General features: G+C 38.1%; 1 protein-coding gene across 9 annotated transcripts in view; it reads right to left on the minus strand.

The window, feature by feature from the left end:
• Positions 1-21636, minus strand: part of LOC105831101 (rap guanine nucleotide exchange factor 2) — a 135242-nt gene that overhangs the window by 34903 nt on the left and 78703 nt on the right. For 5 of the 9 annotated variants that reach the window (XM_036283494.1, XM_036283491.1, XM_036283493.1 and 2 more), the window contains one exon: positions 4925-5000. In XM_036283494.1, the coding sequence (XP_036139387.1) occupies positions 4925-5000 (76 nt within the window). Of the gene's footprint in view, positions 1-4924; positions 5001-9845; positions 19254-21636 lie in introns of those variants that run through there. The other 4 variants (XM_028194183.2, XM_036283496.1, XM_036283490.1 and 1 more) reach the window with 3 other exon arrangements.

The following is a 21636-nucleotide window of genomic DNA, read 5'->3' on the forward strand; positions in this document are numbered from 1 at the left end:
TTTTTTACTTTATAAATGTGTATAAACAGCGCGCAATCGAAACTTTTAACAATTACAAAAAGATAACGTTCCATCCATTTACAATTTTACAAGAAGCTGAGGAACATTGATAAAATTCAAATGCAATACACAATTTTCCAGAATACATAAAATTAAACGTTACCCTCAATAAAATTTAAAAAACAAACATCAACAACACAGACAATGTTACATTCATCATTCGGTTTCTCGTCTGACGACGTTTCTTTCTGCTGTATGCGAATGAATCGTAAATGGCGATCTGATTGTGAGTTCCGCAAGGAACAAAGACGATTTATGTATCATAAACGCGGCGTCAGGCGCCGATGTGCTTTCAGATGCCCGACGTTGTTTCGTCACTAGAGATAAGCTTCTTGAAAATTGCACGCGCTAACGAAACGAGGGGTGCATGCGAGAGACGTGCTGGATTATGCAATTAATGCCCGCATCCTGCGCGATGCTCCGTTTCAAGCGATATTTCCCACAAATAATAGAGGAGAGCCGCTAATACCGATATAGGTAAAAAGATACCTCCTTATTTTTTTTTAATTAAACATTGCATTTTATTAATACTGATAAAAACATGATCTGCTTGAATAATTAAAAAAGTAAAACTCTATAATTCCTAGATTTTTTTCTTTATAAAATTTGCTAAAAACGAATTCTTCGATAGAAGAATAAAATTTGCACGATTTTCTTTTTGGCAAATTACATAGTTTAAATAGCGAGTTTATTATTGATAATATTAAATAACTTTATCTGATCGTAGTGTCTGTTTATACATTTCTTCCTTTTCTAATATTTCTCATAATGCAGTATTAAACCTAAAGTCGGGGTGCAGCGGAAACTGACACATCTGTCGATAAGACAGACCATAAAAGATAATAAAAACCATATAGAATAGAATGAAAGACCTAATTAAAAGATCTATCTATTGAGTTAGTAATTTAATCTTTATATGTTGCGCTATATATCATACTACGTGTTGCGTCTTGTGGAATAGCATAAGATATTTGTATAAATCAACAAAAACCGTTTTATATTGAAGTGACAGGCTTCTAAGAATTCTCATGTCACAAACATGTGTTTTATACAGATGACTCACGTTAAAGGAAAAGTAAAGAGAAATGTAGCATTATTGCTTGGTATGTTAAGTTTGAGGATCATTTTTCAGATATTCATTTTGACAAAAAACTGAATTAATGCAAAATTTAGAACAATATTATAAATTATATCATTACAGATAGAACTTTAGTTTATTTGTTATGTTTCCAAAGATTTTTTGTAAAAAAAAATTAAATTATTTTTTCTTAAAAAAATCAACAATTAAAAAACAATTTTTTAAAAGGGGTATGTTAAATTGGCGACCCTCCTTTACTGTTTCCTCGATCTCGGTATTAAAACTAATAACTCTCATTCGTTAGCCGCAAAAATAAATATTGATTGGAGGTAAAGAAAACAAGCCACGCGAACAAGACAGCACGAAGAATTATTATCGGAGCTGATTCGTCCTCAGCTGTTTGTAACTCAGATTGTTCGTTTGACATTTAAGAAACGACACGTCCAAAATAACTCCTAATTAATTGAAGAATCCGACGCTAAGAGAGAGAAGAAGGACACTTTGAAAGTTAGAGAAAGACACTCTCTAAAACACCCATATGAAATACATTTATATGTATTCCCTTTAGAATTAGGATGCGATATTTATCCGCGAGGAGAGACTCCGCGAGGCGATGATTAATCTTCATCCGAAGTGTCGGGCGTCGACGATGGAGCCCCCACACAATGAGCTCTCGGGTGGCGCGTGTGAGCGAAGCGACAGGGATAAAGTGCCACGGTAGTGCGAGAGGAAGGTTAAAGGTCAGACGTCCAATTCGCGTACAGGTCACAGAGTCGCCCGAGGATACACGTGAACTCGCGTGTACCCAACCTGCCACGGTGCCGCCGATATTTTTTCTGACATTGCGTGGAAAAAAAAAAAAATTCCACTCATCGGCAAACACGCGACCGGAACTCGTCAAAGCCGATAAATGTTGCATTATCTCGACGATAAAAAAAGTCCACGTTGATATTTCGCGTGCGTGCGGGAGAAAAATTAAATAAATTAAATAAGTTGTTTGCACTTTATGTTTTCAGACACTTTTAACGGTTTTGATTTGCATAAGCTATTTTTTTGTGACCTTTTCAGCGGATGAAATGCATATGCTGCAAAAACGATAACAAACGATAAACATAAAAAGCAAAACTACATTGTGTTTTCAAATTGTGTTTCAAATTCTGTAACAAACCATTATTTTCCTATTGCATAGAAAAACATCGGCTATAGGTGGAAAAGGTTTCACGGTTCGCGAGGAGTTCACGTTAGCCGGGGGTGAGTAAATTTTATAATTAACGTTTTTGCGAAATAACAATATGCAAAACTGCGTGGAGCGTTTCACGCTGCGAAATTTCAAAGTTCAACGCGGCGGGGCGCAATACGCGTGGTTATTATGAGCGATGTAACCATTGGTGAACTATCTCGGATGAGGCAAAATTGGGTGCAGGGTGCATCGATTAATACAAAGCTCGGATACAAATTGTATTCGAGTAAGCCGGGCGTTTAATTGAAAGCTGAATCTGATTGATATAGAACACAGAACTGAACCAGTTCAATCCGGTAAACGACAGTGTCTACAATTCTTCTGTTACAATTAAGTCGAATATATATTTACTGCAACGCTATAATATAATTCTAGTACTTCTTACTGATATTTTACTTATGGATTAAGATATTTAACTTAAAATTTTAAAAAATCATAAACATCTCTTTTCTCTTTTATCAAGAATAAAAAACTGAAGAGCAAATATTAATTTTTTTTTAAGTCGTCAAACTTTAAAAATTACATTATGTTAAAAGATTTTTTTATAAATAAATTTGCTATAATATAATTAACGATGCTTTATAAAAGATAATCTGTATATAAAGAAAAAAAATTCACAAAAAATAATGTTAAAATATCTAAATTCACTAAATCCTAATTTCCAGATTATTCAAAATATTTTTTTTCTACCATTTTTTTGTATAATCATATCGTCATCATGTGGTTTAATCGACTATCAGCAAGTACTGTGGCGAAATTTGTCGGTAAAGCAGTTTAGAACGCTCGAACAGATGGCAGCTCGAATCAGAAACTTAATTTTCTGTCCACACAGTGTAATTAGAGATGCAAACCAGCGTTTTCCAACAACTTCGTAGGTCCGAATAAAGTTCACCTGCAATATCAGTGCATTCCGTGCAACTCTGCAATTAATGTTGCGACTACAAACGTAATTAAATCTGGCTTATGCGATAGTCGTTTCACATTTTCAATATAATCTAATAAAAACGCACGAAGAGCAATTCGAAAGAGAAAATGTAGCATATTGCAGTGGCATTTCACTTTTCTTTTATAGGAAAAATCGTAACATCGCTTCAATTATTATTATTATTATTATTTTATTATTATTATTATTATTCGCTTCTTTTTTCCGCTGAGACTTGTTAAAGTACAAATCTATTTTTATAAAAGATTTTATACGAGATAGAAAATGTTTCATTCAAGATACGAGATAGAATCACTGAAAAACGAGATAATGGATTATTATTTAAAAAATAAATTATAAAATTCACAACGCGTAATAAAAATTAAAAAACAAATAAATATAAAGAGCTCGTTAATGCTAAGCAAAAATAATACGATAAACAGATCAATATATCGAGCCAAGACAAATTATCCTAATACAATATAATTTATTAAATAAAAAATATATAATTATAAATGCGACTAAAAAAACAACTGTGTTAAAAATGTTAAACAAATTTCGAAACGTTTTGACTATACATAGTCTTCTTCAGTCGTAACAAATTACCAATATTTATAAACTTAAACATGAGTGAAATAACGCAAATGAAATTATAATTAAACAGTTAAAAAATGATGACCATTGAACAATCATAAAACAACGCATATCGTCTATAAAAATGTGTCATAACAAATAAAAACGTGAATGAATAAATAATCCAATCAAATAAGTAATAAAATTTTTCCGCAAGTCGGTTCTCATCTTAAAAAGACAGAATAGATGGTCAGAAAGTATTAAAATTTTATCTTAATTGGCATCTCTTTCATACAAAATTCAAATATATATATATATATAGTAGAAGATCCGTTGAGAATACTAAAAGCAAAATTGCAAGGCAGGTGTCCATAATGTTCTCGAGATTTGCGATTGGCGGGAAAAAAGGGCAGCTTTCGTAAGGTTCGTGCAGATCTTCACGTCCGAGAGTTTGGCCTAATTTCGGTATATATGAGAATCGACCGTCGTTGGGAACGAAATAAAGCGAGCTAACTGCGGGAGCGTGACGGGGGATTCCAAAACTCTTCTCAACCCGCGAGCATAATACCGAGTGAGAGAAACTATCGATTAACTGTCCGCCACGGTTGTGTCTCGCGAGCGTCCAGAGAGTCCCGCATTGTCTTTTCGCCGCGCGATATCGCCGCTTATGCCGCACACGGCTCGCGTACGGCGCTCACGATAGAGAATATCTCCGCTCTGTAAACGTTTAAACGCACGCCGCGCGCGCGGCTGTTTCGCATTCCGCGGTAAACCAGGCGGAAAAAAAAATTACGCCCGCCCGCCCAGTTTCGATTGAAACTGCGAGCGTGCATGCGCGCGGAAACGCGAGCGAGTATATAACCCGCTCTTTCGTAAAAATGAAACTGAATAAATAAAGCGTTCCTTTTTGGCGCTTTCAAACTTTCTCAAAAGTGTTAATGATCCGCACAGACGCGTTCGCTTTTTTTTTCTCGTTTTTTTTTCCTTCTCCTACAGTTTCTTCCCCTGTTCCACCTCACTTGTCGCGAATAAGAAACAAAAATCTACTCACGACAATCATCTCGGATGGCTCGAGGACGAAGCATTCGTTGGGTCGTCTGGCGCTGCCACCCGTCCGCTTCCCGAAGCTGCAACAGCAATAAAAGAAAACATTTTTCCATGAGAACAATTGATCACATTATACGAATGTCATTACATAACACTTTTCTGTATACATTTTTAGATTTATATTTAAGAAATATATAGAATTACGTTACGTTATTATAAGTTTGTAAAATAGGTACGGAAGTAAATTTCCTAGATCTCTTAAAATAATTAAATCGCATAATTAAATGTGGCCTATTTGTGTTTGAAAAAAAAGGAAAAAAAAATTCTGGAATAATAGAAGAATTAAGTATATAATGCTGAATATAAAAGTAACAGCATTTTGTCAAGAGTCAACAGTCTGGTTTCTTTTGAATGTTGTATATCTTGTGAAGATAAAAAGGGGAGACTCTCTCGTGGAGATACAAAGGGGAGACAAAATTCATCGTATAAACCCCCTCAATTTCACATCGTTTCGAATCGAACAATAATACGAGGGTGTTCGCACGCTCGTGCACACACCTATTATTCCGTGACGCTATTCTACGCCCCAGCATTAACTTCTACGACCAATATTGGTTAGTACGACGCCATCGACAGATGTTCCCCATCGTCAAAAAGGGCACTCCCTAAATTAACCATAAAAGCGCAACCAATTTTCGATGATATAGGAGAAAATCTGCGGTTATATATTAGATGGAAGCTGCCGAAATGTGATTGCCCAAATCGAAATCGTTTTTTTCAATAGAAAGTATCATAGCGTCAAGCTACCTTATATTGTAGTTTAACTAACGCCATAACAAATTAAGAGATGAGATCCCCATCAAAAGTAACTTTTTCGAACTATTTAAAATTAATTTTTAAAAAAATACATGTTTTTCTAATGTAGATTATCAAAGGTCTTAATTTTCTATTTGTTTAACTCTTTTGAATCCGATTTTCTTTACAAATAGTATATTGGTTATTTTTTTAAGATTTCGAAAATTGCTACATACTAAAATAAGATCAAAACGTGAAAATTCGAAATTTAATATAAAAAATCTATAAAAAATACAATATCAAATAGTAATAAAATTGTTTATTACGGGGTTTTTACTAAAATACGAGATTAATAATCGAAACATGATTCAAAATGGCAAATCTAATATAGCGAATTTAAAAAATACAAATCCTACGAAATTATTTAATGTATAACCCTAATTAGACATATTTTGACTTTTATTGGACAAAATATAATAAAACTATTTATTATGAGTGTTTTTTTTTCGCATTTGTAAATAGTAATCAATCAATCTCATTTCTTCATCAATAATTATTTTTCCTATCATTGAAATACGAAAGGTTTGAAGATTACATTCTGTATAGTACATAATCAGAAATTTATATCTTATATTTTTTATATATTTTTTAGTAATCTCTACACAAAAGTAATATTACGCATCACGTACGAATCTTTCATCCGAAAACTTTCCAATTTTACTGAGTAAATAACTTCTTATATACTTTATTATTATGTATCATAATTCAATATTTTCAATTAAAGTTTGAACATTTTCCTGCAAATCAAATATTGAAGTAAATAGCTTAATATTCATCACAAAAATATGGTTTTTAAAAAATATATGTCCCATCAAATCTAAAAGAATTAATGAAGAAATACTACAAAATAAAAAAGAAATAACGTTCGCACAAATTAAGACACCGATTACCGCTGATGAGAAAATGTCCTTTCCCGTTTTCGAAGCGTTGTACCTTTTCACACCTGAGAATATCGTTTACCACGGAAAGTCCTCTCAATTTAACGGTGACGACCATGAATCGAACGTCGATGCTCGACCGACCGAGAATCGGAAAACCGAGATGTTGGATAGAGGGAAGGAGGAGGAAAGAAAGGTTGCAGAAGGCCGTAAGGTTGTCGAAGGCTGTTGACCCGCGTGTTATCCCGCTCCTCCCTTGACTTAAACACACAAGCGAAGCCGCGATGCGTAACGCACGCGTAACGCATGCGTAACGTATTGCTTATTCTATACGTGTGCATATGTGTATGTGTCCGCATGTGTAGGTGTGTATGTGTGCTCATGCATTTGTGTATCACTCAAAATTGAATTCGACGTGGATGACGTTTCTCCATCTCTTTAAGCCTATCGCGGGTTAATCCTGCAAATGTCACGTTGCTCGTTCCACTTCCTCGGGATTATAATTATTTTGTTAGGCATGTAGGTCAGCCATTTTCCATACGTGTGCCGACATTTCCGCTTTTACTTGAACAGAAAGATCTTGAAATGAACAATTTCCATCAATGTGTTATTTGTCAAACTAATTTTGATTATGATTGAATGCTAATTACTATTCGACCGATTGGACGAAAAGTGACACTGATTAAAAAACTAAAATAAAGTTAAATTACGAAAATGTGAACGAAGTAGTTTTGGTTCTGAAGTGTATATCTAATTTTGCAATATATTATCGATATTTTACAATTCTGTTGAGAAATAAATTTCATACATTAAATTTACTTGACGTTCTAAATTGATCGACATATTGACATTCGAGTATTCAGCTTGTCGACTGGCACAAATATGATAAATCCCTATTTGACCTTATTTCTATAGGGTAAAGTCAAGTAATATGGAATAACAGCTTGTTCTTTAAAGAAAGCACTGCATTCAGATGACAATCGATAGAAGTTGAGATTGCAAAACACGTTATTATAATAAAAAGGGAACCTGTACGACAATGATTTTCTTTGATATCAGTATTTATTTATTTTATTGCTCTAGAAAATATTGTGTTTTTTCAATTTATTTCTCATATGCGATGGTTTCTATTTTATGTAAAATGCATTTTATGTAAAATAAAACATTATTTTTTTAAATAACAAATATTTTATATAAGATATATGTCATTTTAAATTATTTATTCAAGTACAACAATATACGTTTTAATTCTTTGTGTTGTGAAAAATAATGTTTATTATAGATGATAATGTTTAACTTTACATCATAATTTAATAATGTAAGATTTAATTTTATTGCACGTACGTAATATAATATTATTCTTCTATGTGGTACTTACAATAAAAATATGAACTATATTTAATTATGTGTATTTTAATCAGTTCATATAAATAAATAAGTTTTTATTTATTGTGTTGTTTATTACCATTCCTAAAATGTGTATTTCATATTATATTCTTTCCATTTTTTAGATTCCCTTATTTTCACATTTTTATCTTTTCTTTAATACTGAAAATTTAAATTTGGGAAACTTTTACTAATTGGACGTACAGCTAGCATGTTTGTCAAAAGTTTTGTATAAATTAGAAATCTTATATTTATCGGAGTAATAGATTTATTCAAAAACAAGTGTGCCTCGTCATCTTTACCGCACACAAATCTATAATTTTTTAAATATAAAAAAAAATAAATGTATGTTACGTGATACAAAATATAGACGTTCATATTATAGAACGACATGAATGAAAATGTGTTACAACTTTCTATACGGCGTATACGTTTATACGGCTGCGGTATATATTTTATGTACATGTCATACGCACAAACAGAGTGTGAAAAGGAGAAAAAGAGAATGGCGAAAACCGAATGCAGAAAGGGATATTTAACAGGAGCGGTAGAGATATTTCCAACGGTTTAGCGAGCGATTCATCGCGTACCTTCAGCTTGTTTTCCGCCAACGCTCGTAACGGAAGCAATCAAAGTGCCGTGCGCGCGCGCGTCGTCGCATCGAATGCCGCGCGTCCGCTTTATTCCGCAGCGGCGTGTGAAGCCTCGGCGCAAACTTTTGTCCGGTCATGCCTTTCTGTTCCCATTTCCCGAAATACACCCGCAGGGGACACACGCTCGTTATAATTCGCTCTGATCTCAACCGTAGACCGCGACAATGGCGTAGCCAGTCGTCTCATTGTCGACGATCCCGCATGCCTAAGCGTTCTTCCTCTCTAGCTTTCTTTCCAAGTTTCTTTCTTTCTCTCTCCCTCTCCCTCTCTCCGTTCCTCGACGACGTCCATTTCGCGAAATTATCCGTGTCATTTCACAACACTAAGCCACCACGTGGATCCACTCGACGTAATGAAATATTTCTATGACGTCGTTAGAACTTATTACCCTTCCTATTATGCTTTCTTTTTAATCTTATTCACCGCACTATTAGGCTCCTCTTTCACGCGGCCAAAAGCGCGAAATTGGCCATCAACAACTTCCGTCAGGGGAAAATTAAATATCTCTTTGCAATAATGCAATGCCTTTTACTTATTAAAAAATATCTTGAACGCAAAAATAATTTTAAACAAAGAAAAATTCATTTCACATGAATTATCATAAAAATACTCATATTTCAAAAATATATTTGTAGTTCCGAAGTATGTTGTTAGTATTTACGGATTTTTAAGGAGAGAGAGAGAGAGAGAGATATATATATATATAAGTTATCTATACTGCACAATACATAAACCGAGATTGCGGCTTGAACTACTTACTTATCAACTCACAGAAATGAAAACAACAGGTAATTCAGACATCTCTTATGTAAAACTGTCAGATAACTCATAATCACAAATTACAATAACAAGAATGATCTTACATTTCACATGCGCAAAATTATATGATAACGCTTGCTCTCGCGATAGCGTATCAGTAGTTGAAAAAAATATAACTGCATCAACTGCCAACAGAAAAGTCTTTATTGTCAGACTAGTCATCTCTTAACACAAACTACCAATTTCTATCCTAACTTTCCATGCAATTCGCGAGATGATTCAATATCCGTTTTCCTCGTCACATCCAAATTATGCTAACGATAATAAGTATAACTTTCGCAAAAAAATCGAAAGTCGAAATATTTCCTCAACGTAAATCCTGCGGGGGACTCACCACACGGAAAATCTCCTCCTGGGGAATGCGGGTGGTGGCGGCGGTTGAGCTCGATGAGCCCTGTCGACGGACTCGCTCCTGAGGGCTTGCACCGCCTTAGGCACGGCCCTGAAGGGCTCCTGACAGGCTTTCGTGATTATGCCGCCGTTCCCAACGCCATCGTTGAAATTGCCCGTGCCCGTGCCACCGCCACCGCCACCGCCACCGCCGCCACCACCATGGAAGCTGTTCCATCTCCTCACCGGGCCCTTGTTGGCGCCGTGATAGCCGCCATTATGGCCACCCGGACCGCGAAGCTGGCTGGTGTGCTTGTGCATCCTCTCAGTGATCTTTTCGCCAGGATGCACTAGGTTCGTCCATCGTCTATATCGTGACCATACGCATTCGCGTGAATCGCCTGCATTCTCGATGTCTTTCCATCATCATCATCGTCATCATCATCATCATCATCGTCTTCTCTTCGGCCTTTCGGAAACTTTGTTAATATCGGGCGCACGAGCGAGATATTCAAAATCGATGCCTCTGTCCTCACGACGGATCACGCCGGCCTGGTAGCTCCATAAGCAGCGTTCTAAAGTAAACCAGTGTGTTCTCAGGATTACGCGCTCGAGTTCGAAGATCAGCGAGCCAGCCATCGATCGATTAATTTCAAAGATTAGTCGCGCCGCGTTGTATCCGGGATACCGGACACCGTCTTTCGCGTCTTCGATGTGTTTATCAACATAACTCTCTGCTAATCTTACTCTTTTCCTTCTGTTTTTATTGCAAAAGTTTTCCACGAACACTCTACATTTAAAAGAGGGGAGGGGAAAAAACGCGAAAAAGAACGGAAGAGGAATCGCACGCGTCCTACACAAAGAACAGGCAATTCTCACAAGTGGAGAGAGAGAGAGAGAGCGCAGTTATAAAGAAATACTGCACAATAATTTTTTTCCCATGGTGCGCGCGCGTGATATTTGGATCGAGTTGGCGACGGGGTCGAGTAGAGTCAAGTGATTCTTAGTAGTGGCTCTTTCGTACGTGGCCCGCATACATTTACCATGCGACTTATGGGACTCCTCGATCGGAGACTAACGGCGGTGTCGTCCGTCGTTTCTTTCGGCTTTATCGCACGCCCGTACGTTTTACGCGGAAATGCGATAACGGGGAAGAGAGAAAGAGAGAGAGAGAGGCCGGCACACGGGTGATTTTATACACCGGCGATAAAATCCAGGTATAAAAGGGAATAGAATGTCATGCAGATGCAACGATAGCCGGGGGCTATCGTGTCAAAGCAGCAGCGCGCGATAAACGCGTCGCCTTCCTCAAATTTCGGAAGCGTCGAAAGCGCTCCACTGCACCGAGAGAAAAAAAAAAATAATTCCCGTAACCGTGATATATCGCTGTAATTTACAGTCGTTTTTGGACCGAACCATATCTTTACAGTTATTCAATAATATAAATTGCAGTTTGTTTAAATTACATTAAAGTTCTCATAATCATAATATTGGTTTATACAACTTATGATGTGGTTGCCATAAGCAAAACAAAGATTTTGATAGAGTTCTACCATAAAACAATCACTATCAACATTTACTATAGCCATGTAGTTATTATTACCAAAATTAAAGTAATAATTACTCTAAAAATAATATTCCTGACTATAATTATTTTACTACACAATTATAGTCACAAATGTCACACATTTTTTTTCCTCAGTGTGCAACGTGTTATTATGTGAAGTGACATGTAACTTTTTTTTCTCGTGGTTATTAGAAACTGCAACTGATTCTTGCCTCCTATACTATTTAATATAATGTCTATATGATTTCTTTATTCATTAATATAATATTATCGAGTTTGATAAATAATTTGTAACGACGAGAGACCGAAGAGAAGAAAGTTCAGGGTTTTATAAACTTTTTTTTCCATTTACGTTTTTTTTTTCCAATGAAAAAAGAAAGGTATACTTTCGTGTAGATAAAAATTTTGCTGCTTACAAATGGTGATGTATTGAAAGCGCCCGAGGAAGAAAAAAGATATAGCCACTTAATTCTTTTACCCTCGTGTTTTTACCGAACCCTCTCTAGGGTTCGCGGCTTTTTAGTCTCCGTTCTCCTACAGCTCGACGACGCGCGCGCATCACTCAAAGCATCATTATTCATCTGACGATCTGCCGCACCCCGACGACCACGATTTGTCATGATATGTCAATATAAAAAAGGATCGGCACAATAAAACAAAGCCGATATGCGGCGCACGGACGCGACGGCGCTCTTGTGCCGTCGCTTCCCTTTTTTTTTTCGCGATTTCGCGAAGGTCTGCCGACGCTTCGAATCCGTGGGAAAATCTCTGGTAACAGCGGTGCAATCCGCAGCGCGCAAGAAGCCCCGGCCGGAAGAATGGGGGTTTGTAGGAAGAGGGTACGTAGGCCTCCCCGGACGGGCGTAGAAATTCAGGGAGCTTACGGAAGCTCTTGAGCACGCGCTCGAAAAGGAGCGGCTCGTTTTCTCCTCTCTCGGGGGAGAAACGTGAGAGACGCTCGATGCCCGGCGCGCTTTTTCACCGACGGGGCAAATAAAAAGCCACGACCGACCAATTCGCTCGCGTTACGCAATATAAGGTCTAACGCGATTATTATCCGCCCAACGATAGCTTTTCGGACTCCCGAGTCAGAGAGCTCGAGCGGAAGCTGTCAATTTTGAAAAACGCCCAATGTGAAATCGGCGAGACCTGTGACCTTTTAATAGACTACTTGAGCCACGTGGGGACGCGTGAATAAAATTTTCTGCGAAATCCTCGTGTGAGAGAACGACACGAATTATTATCTTAATGGCAGAGAGACAATGTGCTTCAGGCCGTTCGTTTTCTAGTATCTCAACGGGAAATAGTAACGAGGGAATCCCCCAGTTTTACTACTTGAAACGTTATGCGTATAATTCCGTGCGGAGAGGAGACCTCACTTGATATCGTTATGTTTCACTTTCTGCCGTGTGTGAAATTGAAATCGGCTGTTTGCGTTTTCGAAGAGACACAGGAAATACCGTTGCACGACATAATTATCACAGATCTAATAAGAATAATGAATATATAAGAAAATAAAATGATACAAAATTAAAAATAAACTTGACAATTGCGCGAAATATCTAAATTTACATATTTAAGCCAATCTTATAGAACAACATTAAAATAGCTTTATTGAACAAAAGTTTTGAAATCAATTCCAATTTTTTATATAATATTGCCCGAATTAGCTTTTTAGTCAGTTGACGATTATTTTTGTGATAAAATGTAAATTAAATATAGGTTAATAAACATTGATATAAGTGTGTAAAACGCAGGTTCTCGTGCACTTTTAAATTCGTATTTCTTGAACTTATGTGTACTTGAGATTTTCATAAAAACTTTCCAATATATCTTCAAACGTTAAAAAATAAATATTACAAAAAAATAAAGTTGTTGATTACTTCAAAAACATTTTTTTAAATTATCGGATCTAGAAATTTCGCTCTCATAATTCAAATGTTACAATAATAAAGGATATGTTTACATCAATCTTTCTAACGGCTGATGTTAATTAACGTTACGTTTCTGGCAAGTTTACCATGTAAAAAAAAAATATAAATTTTAAATGAATCCCTCTAGGCACTCGCAAAATCCGGTCTTACACGACAAAAACTACCTTGAGCGCACGAAAGCATATCTACGATTGTAACAGGTCAATTTGAGCTCCCGCTGCACGAACGTGCTAAGAGAGAAACAAGAAACTCAAGGTGAGAATAAGAAGCGCGTGAACCTAATCGACGAAGATGGCAATTAACGAGACGATGGAACGGAGGCAGGAAGAATTTCCATTTCCAGCGGAACACGCAGAGCGTGCCTTCCGGTACAGCGATCCAGCGGCGCGATTATTAGTTATATGTTAGTTATGTGTTGGTACATATCCCACCCCACATGCTTTCTGCCTCGCTGCCACGAAAGTCCGCTTTGTGTGCGAACAAGTGCGTCGCGCGCGTTTCACGACGCGCAACAAAAGCGGGAAAAAAATTCGGGGGAAAACGGGTACGCTTTCCAAGTTATGGCTAGAAAGTAATTGTAAAAATTAATCTCTGTCTAACTCTTTCTCTAGACTTACGTCAGTATGAAACGTAATCATTTTACCAAATAACGGACATCTCGGAACGAAGTATATTCGCTTACTCGCTTTACTACTTAACCCTGCTTTCTTTCACTTATGTAAAAATCTCATCTATCACGCTTTTCTATATAGCTGCACTAATTAGGCATAACAACTTCCCCTTTTTTTTTATAATTAAGAACGAGAACACATCAATCAGAGTTTATGCGCAATAACATTAAAATAATATGAACATTATTCATATTATTTTATGACATGATGAACGACGAGAGAATCGCTAAATCTAATTAAGATTGTTATTTATCATAAATCTAAATTAAATATGAAAAATTCAGGAACTGTCAGGAATTAATTCTTTCACGCAACATCAGACTACAAACATGCGGATTCTTCAAATTCTGCCATCCACGAGCTTTAATAATTATTCCTGGGCGACTGAATAAGTGATTATCGAGCTCAATGGGTTAAGAAACAATCGCCTGTTGCTATTGTCGATGATAATGGCGGATAGTCTTCGCCACGACAATGCGGCAGTGTGGCAACAAAAGAGCCGCGAGATCGGAGAAAACGGTAACAGTAGGCGAGCGCCCTCCGTGAGGAAGAGAGCGAGAGGAAACGGGGGAGGAGATGAAGCGAGACGGAGAAAAGTCGACGGAGAAGAGAATCCTTGCCATACAAGGACGACAGACTCGTCCATTGTTGCTGCACGCCCTAATCCCAGCGATCCCGGCATCTTCTCTCTCGCCGCGCGCTTCTGCTAACGAGCACCATTCCCATAAGTCCTTCGCTACCGGCGTCGTTCTCCTCCAGTCGGTAGCTCCTGTTCCAGGAGAGGACGTTCGCTGATACGTCGTTAAGAAGGCGCATAGCTCCGCGTTTCGATCGATGTTTACGCCGCTGTCTACGTGGATTTCTCGAGAGCCGCGGTTGATGTCGATACCGAGACTTCACCGCTGTTTATGCTAAGCAGCGATCCACGGCGAATTGTTGAACGCGTGAGAAAATCTTGTCAATAAGATCTATTATTGTTAGTCTAAATACCTTTCAAGTCACAGCGAATAAAGAATTAGCTTTTCATTTTACTGAAATTTAAATCTAAATCCCAAAAAACCTATCTTTTTTAAAATAATCAATTTAAATATAATATTAAATCTAAAAAGAATCCTACATGTAAAAAATGTATATTTTAAGATTGTTCAAACACAAATATACAGATCATATAATTAGCCAAGTATTTGACTACACGTGAAACATGAGACTATTTTATTAAATAAATAGCTTATCTAAATATCACTTTAACTCGAAAAAATATGTATTCCTCAAAGATAAATATTAGATCTTATTTTGCTGATAAAAAATATATATATATATCTTTTAAAAAATCTCACGTAATTTTCTTTTCTTCACAAATTATACAATATATCACCGCGAGAGAGGCTTCGAGCAGCCTCCTCCCTTCCGCAAAGATAAATTTTGTTATCTCACAATCTTGCTTTCGACGTAACATTTTACCCAATCTTTTTTTTTTTTTTTTTCATTTATATGATTAAAAGCAGGGATTGCCGGGGGCATCGAGGCACGAAGCGAGCGCACAGATGCATGGAAAGTGTGTATGCGCATCGCCACCGCGCGAAGCCGTAAAGCTAGCCTGGCCGCCCTCGTTTGACCAGGTTTTCAACTCTCTAAAGCCCGGGCCTTTGTCGGAGGCTGGAAATCCGCGTGTCTCTCCTCTCCTCTCGTTTCCTCTCCACGCTCGCTCGAAGAGGAGGACCCCGCACCGCAGTCCCGTCCTCCGCTCCCGCTCCCTCTCTCGGACTCGCTCGCTCTCGTTAAAACGGAAATGCGTATCGTAATTCGAATCGTGACCATAAATATGCACGGCGCGCGTGCATATGTACGTACGTGCGCGAGTGCGTGCCCGCATGCTACGTGTCACGTTCGGCGCGTGCGTCTCTCTCGGCCGCTCTCGGGACACGCCGGGTTGCGTGCGATGCAACTGCGACGCATCGCTCGATGCATCATCCGTTACGAAATGTATGGGATACGTGAGCATCCGGACGTTGGTGTTCAGGTGTACACACGCGCTCGTCTTCTCTCGATTGCCTTTGGTTATTTGAAAAAAACAAAAGTAATCGAAAAAGTTCGTCTTTCTTTTTTTTTTCTTTCTTTCTTTCGGCCGAGGAAAGCCGTTATTGTTTCATAAAGAATATCGCGCGCGCAAACACATAAGTTCTTATTATTCAATTTATTCTTCTCCATTTGCTCGCGTTCATCGTCGTGTGCACGTGTGCCCCGGATTCTAAATACATTTATCACTATTACTGCTACGACGACTATTATATTATATAGGTACAGCTACGATAGAAGGACATCGTGTCGCTAATAGCAGAACTAATTAACCAAGGTCGTTCGACAGCAATCGATTTTAAGTACCTTACACGATTATACATTTCATTATTTTAGCGTGACTCGTCAGATCGAAGTAAATTATCGAGAAAATTTCACTTCTCGTTATGCGTTTTATTCCTTCCCGTTTGTTTAGGACAAAACTAATTAATCTTTGAAAGGTGGAAGTTTCTTTTGATCCCCCAAAAGTGAAGAAAATTTTTCGAATTGCAATAAACGAACTAAATTAATACAAGGACACGTGAAATTATTACTAATTACTAATCAATACTTTTCTGACAGAGGAGAGAAGAGGAATCGCACGAAGCATGTAGAGAGACCCGCAATACTTTCGTATAAGAAACATCGGGATGATGGCGTGATTTGATCATTTCAGCACGCTCACCACGAATTCCATCGTGATGCTTTGAAAGGTACAGTTATGAGAGGTTGCTGGATGCGATGGAAGAGCGGAGCGCGGAGAAGCGAAGGAGAAAAAACCTATGGGGAGATGCGCGGGATGCGCTCAAAAGGGATGAGATAATGTTTCCATGGGGTCTTTCAAGAGGACCTGGTGCCTCTAATATTAGACCACTGTGTCCTACGAGATGCCTGTTGTAAGACTTCATCACTGGCGCTCCAGCGCTTTCTTTTAAACGTTGCCCCGTAAATAATTAGTACGGGAAAAGTATTTCTCATATCTCGGTGGCGCAAGGCGAGAGCTCGACTGGACCGATAGGAGGAGCGATGATTAAATAACTTTTTTTTTTTTATTCCACATGCATAAGCAATGGGAAAGTAACATTGGGTAATATCACAATGGTTTTATTCGAAAAATAAATCAAAAGTTCGCGAGTTTTTAACGAGTTTCGAAGAGAGAATTACAATTCAGGAATATTCCGCGTAATAACCTCACCGTATCCAATGTACTTTGAATTTTCTAATAGACCGTCACACATGCGTTTGATCCGACGCTCCGTACGCGGGGGATACGTGTGATTTGCATTTGATCGCACCGAGTCCCGCGGTCTCGTAAATTATGTGTCAATCACAGGGGGCGGCGGCAGTTAAACGTCGAAATCCTAGATAGGTAGCTGAAACGTTATAACCGATAACGCCGGGCGACATTTTGCGCTGTTAAAATGTGCAACGTGGGTGAAAGTGGACGCGCACGCACGCACGCACGCACGCACGTACGTACGTACACATTTGTCTCGCTGGCAGATCCCATTTTGTGCCTCGCACGTACACACGCGCACAAAACGGTGCGCGCACCGTGAGAGAACGACCCTGGATCGCCTTGGGAGTCGGCCTCTATTGAGAAGTCGTCGAGTTTCCCACCGGCATTCGCGGCGAATCCGCGCGAAGGAAAGGCACGAGGGAAGAAGCGCGGTGCAAAGTTCAGCGCACCTAAGCCGCATCGACGAACTTCCTCCTCGCTTCATACTGTTGTATATGTGTTTACAATCTGTGGCCAATGATCTGTTGCTCCGCGGATACGAAAAAAGTTTACCAGAACCAGCGCGGAACCAGCGGCTCCGTCGCGTCGTGTCTCTCTCTTTTTTTTTTTTCAAAATCCACACAAAAGCAAAAACGTGGCGACGCACGATATTGTCACTGAAATTTTAATCTTTCCGAGATCGTGCGCGCAATAACCGATTGATTTTCGATACCTTGCAAACGTCTCCGTTAATTAAATTTCAAACGTTAATTAAATATTTGCAGCCCGCCACGCGCGCTTGAATTAGAAAAGCGGGGAGGATTGATTTGCCCAAATCTCTTCTCGTGCGATCTCGTGCGAGAAGCTTTTTGTTTCTCAATTTGAACGCGAAATGGAGGAGTTATATCAGAAAAACGAAAAATCAAATTCCCGTCACCGCGAACAAAATCGAACGCGAGAAACGAGCGTTTCTCACGAGGGTTTCTCGGATATGTAATACCACTTTCCTCCCGTAGATGATGCGGCAGATCTAGGAAACACTCTCCATCTGGAAACACCATTACTATCTCCTCGGCGGCGCTTAAGCATAGCGAATCGCCTTAGCACAGCGACTGGTGACGGTAGCGGCAACAATTTTAACACGGTTTCCCATTTATTCGAAATGTCGACGCAACGAGATCATTTCTCGCGTACTCCCGAGGGAAATTCACCATCCGCCGAAGTAGCAGTTTCCACAGGTAGATTCTAATATGTCGGGACTCTTAAAAGGATAGAAAAAGAGAGCGACAATGGACGTGGATGCGGTACGGCGGGAAAAAAAAGACGAGAGAAACGAGAACGCTATGAAAAGAAACGACCGACGTCGAAAAGGCAAATTGATCGCGAAGGACACCGTAACGGTGAAATACCTTTTTATGCCTTAGGCCTTATTATCTCTCCCGTTAAACCGCACGGATTGACCGGGTCCGAAAAAAGCACGCTCTTTTAAAAATTCAATCACAAAAAGTTGAACGTGTCAGATTTAGGGCTTTGTAGAAAACATAATCGACGCTCACTACTCAAAAACAACTGGATCGGATATTGGAATTTTGGCGGTACACGTTTAAAATTCTCCCCGAGGAAAAGATGCTGCAAGATCTCATTACATGACGTGAAAAAAGTTACAGATTCAGATACGCAGATCATAATCTCAATCAAGAATTAAATAATTTAAAATTAAACAAACGAGAATGTAAGATAAATTTCGATTAACTAAATAATAATTTCTTCTTGGTGCTTGCTAACAGACATTTAAGTGCAATTTAAATTGCATCAAGGCGATATCGCAAAAACAATTTAATTACACGGAGAGAATTTTTTCTTAAAATTTACCCTCAAAATCTAGTAATTGTGGGATGATGTGCGACCTCAAGGAATTTTACTATACTTTTTAGTAAAATTTAATATACTTTTAGTAAATTTTACTAAAAAGTATGGTAAAATTCCTCGAGGTCACACATTCTCCCACAATTACCAAATTTTGAGAGTAAATTTTAAAAGAAAATTCTCTCCGTGTATTTATCATTTTACGTGTCATTAAATTATTTAGCTACTCGACGCTATGCGCCAGTTGAGATATCTAATTTCCATCCATGTTTCATTACAGTATCCATATCTATTTATACATTTCTGAACACTACGTAATACGATGCTTACTAATTATTACACGATGATACTAATTAACGAGCTGTGGAAGAAGCGCTCGCTTACGTATTATTTGATAAGAGAATAGAATTGCTTGGCGAAACTAATTCCTAGCGTGTGCAATTTCCATCTTAAATTTTGACGAGATACATTTGCGCCAAAGAGAAACAATAAAACTGAGCCAATGTAAAACTGATTCGCTTTAAAACTAAATGGACTTGATTCTTCCTCGCGTGTTTGATTGAAAATACTTTGCGTAGGGCGCTACGTACAATAGATGTACGGAAAAGAAAAGAGTCGATGCCCGATAAAAGTCTCTCGACTCAAGCCCGAGCCGTAGAAAGCCTTAGAAACTACCAGACTTCCTGCGATGAAAGTGAGGAGAGACGATTCAATGCGTATTCTCGGAGCAGCGCTCGGGTAGCTGTAGCTCTAATGGAATTGCCAGTCGATCACCGATTCCGTCTTAACGACGACGGTCCCGTATTTGTGTTGTAGACTCTAAACTTGCGCGACCGGAAATTGAAAATCTCAAATGCGATCGATCCTATCTCACCATCTTGGTTTGCATACGCTGTCAAAAATATTTCTATTGTATGCGATATACCGCCGATAGAAATTATTGCGATGATGCAGAGCAACGTTTAATTGTTGCATAAACGTTACGGTGAATAACAATATTTACAACTAGAAAGGAGTCGGAGGACAAAATCGCTTTTCATTAACGATACTTTAGCAATTTGTGAGAAAAAAACGTTTTTAAATTAATCCAGTTGCAAATTTATCGAAGCAACGATCGAGAAAGAAGAATATTACAAAATCGAACAAAAGAATGTAACGTGATTTAATGGAATTGCTTGCACACGATTTCATTCTTGCAGGAGCTCTGTCGCAGAGCGCTATAAGCATCGATCGGTCTCGGCAATAGTAATCGGTTTAATGTGATCCGATTACATTTAGAATCTGTTACCTTACGAGCGATTCACTCGATTTTTCGATTGAATTCGCAGCGGTACTCTCGAAAGAAAGTCAAATCCCTTTACGCGAAATAAATTTATAAATTTTATTCTTCGCCAAGTTTTTCCCTCTACGCAAAATTTATCGTGTACACATATCGTGCACAACCGGGTACTACGTTGATTATATTTCACGTAGTTTCGCTGCAGAAAATACGTAAAGAAAGAAAGGGAGAACGCAGGTAATGTATTCCATAAAGCGGAGCACTCCTTTCGTAACGATTATGACCAAGTTTTAAATAGCGCTCGAGGAAATCGTAAAATTTTGACAGTGTTATGAAATTTTAAACTACTCCCGTCTATGTCATTCCGCACTTAAGAGGATTAAATGCAATAAACGCCACGAGCATTTTCGTTGCATAAGTAATTTTTAGATTTTTCAGACAACTGTTCGTAATAAAGACAGGTTGATTTTGAAAACGTTTAGAAATTTGTGCCCTTTTATTACATAGTAGCAGTCGTGGAAATTGGCTGTGAACTGAAATATTTTTATCCTCGACGCATTTCATCCCATCATCATGAACAAACTTTACTACCGACTAAACCTAGCTGAAGGACGTAACTGAAGGACGTAACCGGGAATAATGAAAAAGTTTTATGTTTGAGATTTTTTGTGAGTTTTTTTAGGATATTCAGCTCTCTCGTCTCTTTTTTTTCTCTATTTTTTTCATTTCATTTCATTTCATTTGTCGTTATTCGAATTTTGTCACTCTTTTTTTATATGTAGATTCGGTATTTCGATATACTCTTCGACCCGCAAAATTATTACATGGGTCAGAATCTCGCACAAAATATCATGAATAAAATATGGAAAATGAAAGAGAGAAAGAAACGTCGGAAATGATGATAAATGAGCGGAATATTCATAAAAATGCTGGAATCAATTCGAACGCGAGTTCTTCGTTAATGCAAAACCGCGGTAACCGAAAGAACAACGTGAGTTTGATATTAACGGATGCTTATTTCGAGCGTGATAAATTTTTCCTGACGCCTTAAATTCCAATGCGACAGATAGTGAGTATAATACCTGGAAACATTCGCCACGTGAGAAAGGAAATATGACTAATAAAAGAAACATCTTTAGCCTTTCGAGATTCATTCAGAACCAGAGAGAAAGAAAGAGAGAGAGAAAGAGAGAGAGAGAGAGAG

Source organism: Monomorium pharaonis, chromosome 2 (assembly GCF_013373865.1).
Source record: "Monomorium pharaonis isolate MP-MQ-018 chromosome 2, ASM1337386v2, whole genome shotgun sequence".
NCBI lineage: Eukaryota > Metazoa > Arthropoda > Insecta > Hymenoptera > Formicidae > Monomorium > Monomorium pharaonis.